The following is a 10,175-nucleotide window of genomic DNA, read 5'->3' as shown; positions in this document are numbered from 1 at the left end:
TACACTATGGTGAAGGATATATAAGATTCGGCACAGCCAAATATAGCACTCCTACTTGTTTTTTTTTTATTTTTTTCAATATCACAAATATTATTAGTATTTATCAAAATTAATCATTAATTTACTATTTTTAGTTTAATGATTATTTTACTTAATTACATATCATTATTCTTAATGCACAAAAAACCCATAAAAAACAATTATGTATTTAACAGAACTCTCAGACAAAGCACAACGTTAAACAAAAGCTGAGAGCATACATTAAAACAAACACATACATTTACATGCGTATGATTTAGGCATTAATGTTAATGCAATTGCATTATAGGTAGGTAAGCTTGTTTATTGTTTTTATTTTAAAAAAAGTAAGAGTGCTATATTCGACTGTGCCGAATCTTATATACCCTTCACCATAGTGTATTTTAAACATAATTGATCTTACAGTCTAGTTAATAAAAACATTAAAAAAATTTGAGTCGATTTAAGCCGAATGTTTCGGCGGCGGCTCAAGCAACTAAATATAGTTCGGCGGCGGCTAAGCTCCGGCTCGAATCCGGTCGACTTCGACCTCTGATTCATTGCTGGTAAACATTGACGAGAATTAGATTTTGTTTTTGTAAAAAAAAATTGTTTTAAAAAGCACTTGGAAAAAATTTGTGTTAGTTTTAAATTTCAAACTTACATTATTCGCATATAAAATTATTGTACAATAACTCACAATCTACTCTCATACAATTGAAAACGTTTTAAATACTTTTTTCTATTCATTAAAAAATATATTTGCAAAGCAAAAGGGAAAATATTTTATTTTAACAAAAAATGCAAATCATATTTTTTTTGCTGTGTATACTTTGTATGTTTGGATTCCAATCATACAAAAAAATACACAGCTGAATAAAACCAAATACATCTACACACACACGTGTACATCTTTTTCTATATACAGTGTTATTGTTGCTTTTATAATAATTTTTTGATGAAATTTTCAGAGGTTGTCTCGGATTTTTGCTCATAACTCCGTTATTTACCGACCGATTTTGCTGATTTTAAATAGCGATCTTCTCGAAAGCATGTCTAATAGAATTATTGAAGATTCGGATCTCGCCGATATCTGGGGTCCTCTAAAAACTGATTTCAACAGACAGACAGACAGACAGACAGACGGACATGGCTTAATCGACTCCGCTATCTATAAGGATCCAGAATATATATACTTTATAGGGTCGGAAAATTATATTATAGAAATTACAAACGGAATGACAAACTTATATATACCCTTCTCACGAAGGTGAAGGGTATAATTACAAGAAATTCTTTCTTTACACTGACCGACGGTAAATAAAAAAACTAAACACTTAACTATGTAATATTTAAATTCTATCTTTCTTTTCTATGTTTTTGATCATTTTTTTGCAATTATTTTAAATACAACATTGTTTTTTTTTTTTCTTATATTTTAATTATTTTTAGGGTTTCATTTCTTTTGGTTTTAGTTCTGAACAAAGATCTTATATATTTGTTTTGTTACATTTAAATATTTTTTCACTAAACTGTCACTTTGTATTTATTCTTTTTCTACTACGTGAATTTTTAATTTCTATATTTTTCAATCTTTCTGTATCTTTTTTCTAGAATTTTGTTAAACCGTGTAAGCTGAACTTGTTTATATTTTCACGTTAATCTTAACACAACTTGACGATTGATTGACACTGATCGATGTTAATCTCTCCAGTAGCAATGTAATTTGGGAAGAAATATTAAAAAAAAACAGTACTCAAACCAATTTGTCTTAAAAAAAAAAAGATTTTTCGAAAATATTGAATCATAGCAAGCGACATTAAAAAACCTTATAAACCTCAAAAATTATCCTGAATCGATCGGTATACCACAAGAACCATTATCCGGAAGAAATGAGAAAACCCGTTCTGATAATTATTTCCGATTCCAAACGGCCTGGATTTTCTTGAAATTTCAAGTGTATTTCTGTATGTCTGGAAGAGGTTATAGGTCCCACACGCAGAGAAAAAAATAGTGGAGAGAACCATAATGTGAAACTATCATTAATGATTGGCATTATTATTATGCCATAATGAACCGATGATAACCATTTTCAATAGGCCTCGTCTTCAGTACTATAGAAGATTACGTGCCAAATTTCATTGAATTATCTCCAAAATTGCGATCTGTAGTTTGATTACAAAGTTTACAAGCCCTAATCGGGGATACAGTTGTATGGGGGCTTGGTAAAATAATGGACCGATTTTAACCATTTTCAATAGGGTTCGTCCCTGGAACAATAGAATATCATGTACCAAATTTCATTGAATAATATTATTTTTTGTTTGTATTAATATATAATCTTGGAAAAAAACGGTAATAATTTTTAAATACTTTTTTCTATTCATTAAAAAATATATTTGCAAAACAAAAGGGAAAATTATTTTATTTTAACAAAAAATGCAAATCATATTTTTTTGCTGGGTATTTTTTTGTATGTTTGGATTGCAAACATACAAAAAATACACAGCTGAATACATCTACACATACACGTGTAAATCTTTTTCTATATACAGTGTTGTTGTTGCTTTTTTAACAATTTTTTTATGAAATTTTCAGAGGTTGTCTCGGATTTTTGCTCATATCTCCGTTATTTACCGACCGATTTTGCTGATTTTAAAAAGCGATCTTCTCGAAAGCATATCTAATAGAATTATTGAAGATTCGATATAAAGAATTATACGTTATAGGGTCGGAAAATTATATTATAGAAATTACAAACGGAATGACAAACCTATATATACCCATCTCGCGAAGGTGAAGGGTTTAAAAATTAGGTTACAGAGAACTTCACTAACTCTCTCTTAAAAAAAAGTTAAAGCTGTAATACATGCTGTATTCATCGAAAGATCATCGAAAGATTATTTTTAGTAACACTGTATAGTGGTTAGTGACTACATAGTCGAAACAATTGTTAAATTTTTGTTCAATTTAAGAGATTTCTTCTTGTTCTTTTTGCTTTTATTTTTTTTTGCGAATCAAATTGTTTCCTTTTTTTCAGTTACAATTGAGAAATTCAAAACCAATTCTATTTTATAAAATAAATATGTTAAGATTTTTAATTTGTAATTTTCTTTTTAATAAATTAAAATGATTTTGTGCTAAATTTTAAAATTAACTGTTTGATTTGAAACTATTTGGTATATAATTTAGCTGTGTTTTTGTTTTGTTTTTTTTTTTTTTTGAGAAGGGATTACTAATAGATTTTTTTTGTATGGTATAGATTTAGTAATCATGGTTGGGTGGGCTAGTGATTGGGTCAATAACAACTGAGATCCAGTCTATATTTTGTTTTTATCAGTTTTCTTTTAATATATTCAATTTTCTTGTTTTTCTTGAACTCTCTTAATCATTTAGCATGCATAAGTTTAAAATTTTATAGTAGCGAGTCTTACACGAAGTGACAGGCAACGAACCTCCCCTCCGACGAGCGATAAGGCTGGATATAATGCATGCAACTGGCCTGAATCAACTTCCACAGAATTTTTAGATATGCTACAATAAAAGATTTATTGGCGCACAACGTGGGGCCCGAACAGTAAACCTTTTGTATTTTAATTTTTTTTTCCGAACATATTAAATTTTAAACAACTCCTATACACAGTGTTTTTTGTCCGTTACTACCCTACAAACATTTTCTATTGCGGAAGTTACCCGTGTGAAACTTCCAAACGTGCTAGAAGCTCGCCAGCGATGTTGCGGAAGTATAAGAATTCTTGTCACCAGTCGGGAAAAACTGATGCCGAGCTATGGAACGTCTAAGAGTAACTTGGAAGATACTTCTGGAAGACCCGCAGAAGAAACATCTAGATGACTCTTGGAAGTAAGGTATTGCCAAAGACTCTTCTAGATGTGACTAGGAAGTCACTTCTTGAAGTGACTACCTAGTATCCTCTAGAAGTGTTCCTATCTTATCTTCTAGAAGATGAGTTTTCTCTTCTTCTAGAAGATGAGTTTTCTCTTCTTCTAGAAGATGAGTTTTCTCTTCTTCTAGAAGAAGAGTATTCTCTTCTTCTTGAAGATGAGTATTCTCTTCTTCTAGAGGATGAGTATTCTCGTCTTCTAGAAAATGAGTTTTCTCTTCTTCTATTTGTATACTCACCAAAATAAAATCTATAAAAATAAATCTAAATAAAATGAAATTTTATAGTTTTTATTGAATTAATTGAAATTAAAATAGTAGAAAATATAATTGATTTAACAACTAATCTAAAAAAGTAATATATGTACATTAGACCGACTCACAAAAAATGGTGCTTGAGTTACCCCCCTCATAATATTCGCTGTTATGTAATATGATGTTACCCAAAATATTTTCGGTTAAGTGTTGTCCATTCGTGAGCTGGACAGTTTTAAAGAAAATATCGTATGGGAACACGATTCTTCATGTTAAATTCAATATTTTATCCAGCTTAAAAAAATCTTTGTTATGTTTTATAATGGTTTCCAAAATATTTCTAGTCTATCGATGGCCGTTCGTGAGCTGAACCGGTTACAAAAAAGTCCCTTTTTAGTTATTTTGTTTTAAATTATACAGCATTTCTTAAACAATATATACAGTATGTGGTATCATTTGAAAGGTTTTTTGAAGCCAAGTCTAGTGGTGCGCAAAATTTGCAAAATTGTGCATATATTTCATTTTTCTTAGTAAAAATGTAACAATTTTAAATATTTTGGAATATGACAATTATAAGCAAACGGTATTTATGATTATTACATCATTGGACGCGACTTTAAAATACCTTTTAAACGATACCCCGTATTGGATATTTTGTTTCAAAACAAACAAAAATTTAAAAAAAATAATTCCAAAATACCTTTTTTTAATTTGGTCCAGCGGTCACTTAAAATATTTTGGGAATCATCATAAAACAAAGCAAGGTAAATTTTGGGAGGGGTAACAAAAACACGTTTTTGCTTTCCATACAGAGTGAGTCGGTCTAATGTACATATGTATCAAAAATTTAGAATTATTACCTTATAATAAGATAATTTTCAAAGAATATGTATTAATATTCCAACTGCTGACTGGTATAGTTCCAAAAATTGTAAAACGTTGGACTCTAAAATATTTTTGTAGTTCTTCATCAATTTTATGATTAATCCATCAAATTGTAAGAGTTATATTATGGAACGCATTAATCCTTCAACGAAATAAACCAAAATAATCTTATAATTAATGTTGAATATACATACTTTTGTATTTATTGAAAATACCAGTTATACTTTAGGAAGTAATAAAAATTGGATTCTCTCATGTCCAATACATTTACCACCAAAGTTTAAACGGTCAGATCCATTTTTTACATTTTCTGCAAATAATCGACATTTTTAATGGAACCACGTGATGAAATAAGACATATATAACTTACCAGTTTTCTAAAAAATAAAATAATTAAAAATTAATAAATTTATTTATTTATCGTTTTGAATAAATAAAAACATTACCTTTCATGAACATTTTTCCAATAACTTGGAATTAAACCGTCTATAAAGATCTGAAATTACTAAGTCATGGAGTATTTTTTAATTTATTTACAGTCACTAACGATAGAAACACCTTAACGACCCTAAACGGGATATTGCTTTTGACACTAATATTGCAATACTATTTTTTGTTTGCTCTCTTCTAATACTTAGGTTCAATATCTTGGGAACGGCATGCTAAATATTAAGAATATTAGTATCATATGATAGGTCAAAGAAAGACCTGGTGTTAATAACTAAAAAAGTACCTATAATTAGAATAATAAAATCCAAAGCTATATGAAAATTAATAAAATTGTATTTATTTAAAAAAGGTGGGTTTAAAACTATCTGATTTCAATATTAAATAAATTATATGGGTAATTTCGTGTCGAGTGACCAAGTCAAAAAATAATTTATGTGTAAAACAGTAGTATTAATTTCAATATAATGATTCCAGACCTAAACGCGCAAATAGTTTTAAAAATATTGAAAGTTAAGATTTAACTCAAATAAATCTAAATATGTTAAAAATGCAATGTTCATCAAATGAAAGTCGAAATGTACAACTTGAAAAAGTCTTTAAATCACACATCCGCAGAGCGAAAAATTTTCTTTCCACACTAACACTACTTCACTTTTTGTTTTTGCATTCCATGCACTGCAAGAAAAGTTTGTAAAATTTACTGTTTTTAGTATAGTGACTTCAATACTTTACAGTGTACTGTATTATAAATAACAAAAAACATTAAAATATCTGGATTTTTTATGAGTGGGATTGGAAAAAATTTAAACATTGCTCTCGGAAATGCATTTATTTGTAAATAAATAAAAGTAAAGAAATAATGGAAGATTTGGAAAAATGAAACAAATAATGGATCATTAGGTGTATAAAAATATCATCCAAGAACTTTTGGGCTAATATACAGTGCTATAAATGTCAACTAATTGAAAATATTTACGAGATAATGTTGTAAATTGGCTTGTATATCAAGAATTAACATAGTAGCGGCTGTTACATTTGTGCAGCCGTTCATTCATTTTTATTAAAATTCCCATTATTTTTTACGATTAGAGTGTGAGCCAATCGGTAACAATTTGCTTGAAAATGTAAATTTTTGATAGATATGAGGTGAATAAAACTTTACTAGCTCATAGAGCTACATAAATTTTTGACAAATAAAAAGAAAAAATTTGAAAATCAAAAAATAAAATATATTATAATTTTAGTTTATAATACATTTTTGATTGTAGAAAATACATTTTAATAATAATAAAACAATAAAAGTGTTTCTTTTTTAAAATAAATGCAGATTTTCTTGTGAAAGTAGTAACAATTGTCAAAATTTCATCTAATCCAAAAGATTTTGTTTGGCACAGCAAAAGTGATAATATTTTTCAGCATAAGAAAATTTTATTTTACCAAAGAACTTTGCTGCCGTTTGGCACACAGCCTTACACCCAATTTTCACGATGATTTTTTTTCATGTTTGCCCAGACGTCTGTTTTCATGTTTGTCGGTGATTGGTGGTGAGCGGGGAAGAGGAGAATGGGGGGTAAGAAAACAAACATGATTTGGGATTTTCATGATTGTTTTTGACATTCCTCTTTAAACTGATTCGTACTGTTGATATTATGCTTATGTAAAATAAATAATTATGTCTTTTTTTACATGAAAACATTAAAATTTGCATTAAAAAAATACTATAGCGTGTAATTAAATTTTTTTAAATCAAATTAAATGGTTTTTATGTTAAAAATTTCATTTTATTTTTACTACGAGTAAGTAATTAAAAAGGATTATACAATTAAACATCAAAAAAAGACATGCATAGTTGCATGTAAAAAATCACCGTATAAATGTTCATGATTTTTTTGAAGATTCTCAAAAGAGAATTGGAAAAAACAGACGTCTGAAAAGTCTTCATGTAAATTGCGCCTTATTCAGAAAAATTTTTTTTAAATAAATTTTTTTAAGATTTAATTGATCATTTTTCTCTAAATATTTTAAAACTAAAATAAATATTAAATATCAAACATTCTCATATGTAAAAATAACTTTCGGCAAACAAGAACTTTTCTTTATGTTTAACAACAGAGATTTCTCCATGTGTAACTCCATCAAAAAACTTCCAAGCTCTCAATCTCTTAGTTTGGAAGTTACGTACGTGTGTTGGAAAATAAACCAGAGAACTCAATTGAGAGCTCGCTGCGCTTGTATGCTTTATTCTTCTTGATATAGTTGAGTACTATCGTATGTAAATTATATTAAGAGAATTTTAATGAGAATAAAGCTAGTAAATAAAAGAAAAAACCACCACCAAAAATATTATCACTTTTGCTGTGCCAAACGAAATCTTTTTGGATTAGATGAAATTTTGATAATTGTTACTACTTTCACAAGAAAATCTGCATTTATTTTAAAAAAGAAACACTTTTATTGTTTTATTATTATTAAAATGTATTTTCTACAATCACAAATGTATTATAAACTAAAATTATAAAATATTTTATTTTTTGGATTTTCAAATTTTTCTTTTTATTTGTCAAAAATTTATGTAGCTCTATGAGCTAGTAAAGTTTTATTCACCTCATATCTATCAAAAATTTACATTTTCAAGCAAATTGTTACCGATTGGCACACACTCTAATTGTAAAAAATAATGGGAATTTTAATAAAGATGAATGAACGACATAAACTGCTGCACAAATGTAACAGCCGCTACTATGTTAATTCTTGATATACAAGCCAATTTACAACATTATTTCGTAAATATTTTCAATTAGTTGACATTTATAGCACTGTATATGAGCGCTGAAGTTCTTGGATGATATTTTTATACACCTAATGATCCATTATTTGTTTCATTTTTCTAAATCTTCCATTATTTATTTACTTTTATTTATTTGCAAATAAATGCATTTCCGAGAGCAATGTTTAAATTTTTTCCAATCCCACTCATAAAAAATCCAGATATTTTAATGTTTTTTGTTATTTATAATACAGTACACTGTAAAGTATTGAAGTCACTATACTAAAAACAGTAAATTTTACAAACTTTTCTTGCAGTGCATGGAATGCAAAAACAAAAAGTGAAGTAGTGTTAGTGTGGAAAGAAAATTTTTCGCTCTGCGGATGTGTGGAATAAAGCATAAAAGAAAATAAGAGAAAATTATTTATCAGTAGTGTAATTGTTGTTACAGTTAATTGTGTACAACGCTGAGTTTGTTTTTTAATAATTTATATAAGTAAAATTAATTTTATATATTTCGGTGTTAATTTTAAAGTTCTTTATTAAAATACACCCTACTATTTTTCGAATAGGCATTTTTAATTCAAGATTTGTTTTGATACATATTGAAATTGTAGATTTTATTGGAATTCTTCAATTAGTATTTAATTATATAGTGTCAACTGTCAGATACTTTAGAAATATTTTGCTACAGGTACCCTACATACAGAGTTTAATACTTTCCGTACATAGTTCGTTTTGTACTTTTCTACTATCATATAGTAATTTTCATTACATATTATTTTTGGGTTCACTAAAAAGTCACATTCCTTTGTTTATTGTAAAAAAAGATAAGTTCAATGGGTTCCCAAACATGTACTAGATTCATTCACGAATCAGAAAATTTAATGGGTGTTTGCAATAAATTTTCAAGACTAGGTTGTGATGATTTGACTGAATCTCTTTTAGAGGCAAAACTGCAAACACTAGAAGAGGATTGGCAGTCGCTACGCCGTGCTTATGAAGGTGTATATATGGCTGATGACGGAATCGTCAGCCCAGATTATAAAGCGAATGCTAAATCCACTTATGAAGAATGTACGGATAGGTATCAAGAGACCAAAGCTGAGATGATAGATTTTATAAAAATGTCCAAAGCTTTCGCTGAAAACAATCTAAGAGACAGTGGTCCTTCTCATTCCTCAGCATTTGATCCATCTAGTTACCATCCACTAAACATGACTTATGAAGCGCCAGATATGGGTGTCAACGTTCCACCATGCGATGCACCTGACTTTCATGGTTACTATGAAGAGTGACCTTCATTTAGAGACATGTTCAGTGCTGTTTACATCAGTAAAATAAGAATGCCAGACGTACAAAAGTTATTGTACTTAAGAAGGAAGGCAAAAGGTGAAGCAAGTTCCATTGTCAATAAATATCCATTGACCAATGAAAGTTTTTCGTTAGAATGGGGTGCTTTACGAGCACGCTACGAAAACAAAAGGGTTCTTGTAGATATACAATTGAAGGCTGTTTTCAATATTCCACCTGCTAAAACTGAATACGCTGAAGCGATTAATAAAATACAAACAACCTTTGTTCGACAAAACTACCTAGTGAGACCCTCGCTCTTTGGGAGCAATCTCTAACGACGAACTAGATATTGCCATCATGGTCTAAAATGGAGCAATTTCTAATAAAAAGACACAGAGTAGTAGGAATACTTAATGAAGGAAATCAAACGAATTATAATTCTAATAATACCAGAAAAATAACAAAGCCCTTCGGGTGCCTCTTTGTAAGTTATGTGACAAAAATCATTACTTAAGATTTTGTCAAAAATTTTCAAACTTCTCTAAGCAGCAACGAAACGATTTTGTCACACAGAATCAAATCTGTATTAACTGTTTATTACCA

At 28.7% G+C, this 10,175-nt stretch overlaps 1 protein-coding gene across 1 annotated transcript in view; it reads right to left on the bottom strand.

Moving 5' to 3' along the window:
- Positions 1-9,871: 9,871 nt before the first annotated feature.
- The window catches only part of LOC124419648, a 25,503-nt gene continuing 25,199 nt past the window's right edge, over positions 9,872-10,175 (bottom strand). Inside the window, exon 4 of the mRNA XM_046949921.1 lies at positions 9,872-9,934. Coding sequence (XP_046805877.1) covers positions 9,872-9,934 — 63 coding nt within the window. The remainder of the gene's footprint in view (positions 9,935-10,175) is intronic.

The sequence above is a fragment of the Lucilia cuprina genome, chromosome X (genome assembly GCF_022045245.1).
Source record: "Lucilia cuprina isolate Lc7/37 chromosome X, ASM2204524v1, whole genome shotgun sequence".
In the NCBI taxonomy this organism is placed as follows: domain Eukaryota; kingdom Metazoa; phylum Arthropoda; class Insecta; order Diptera; family Calliphoridae; genus Lucilia; species Lucilia cuprina.
Note: the sequence above shows the minus strand (reverse complement) of the source record. Positions and strands in the feature narration are given on the sequence as shown.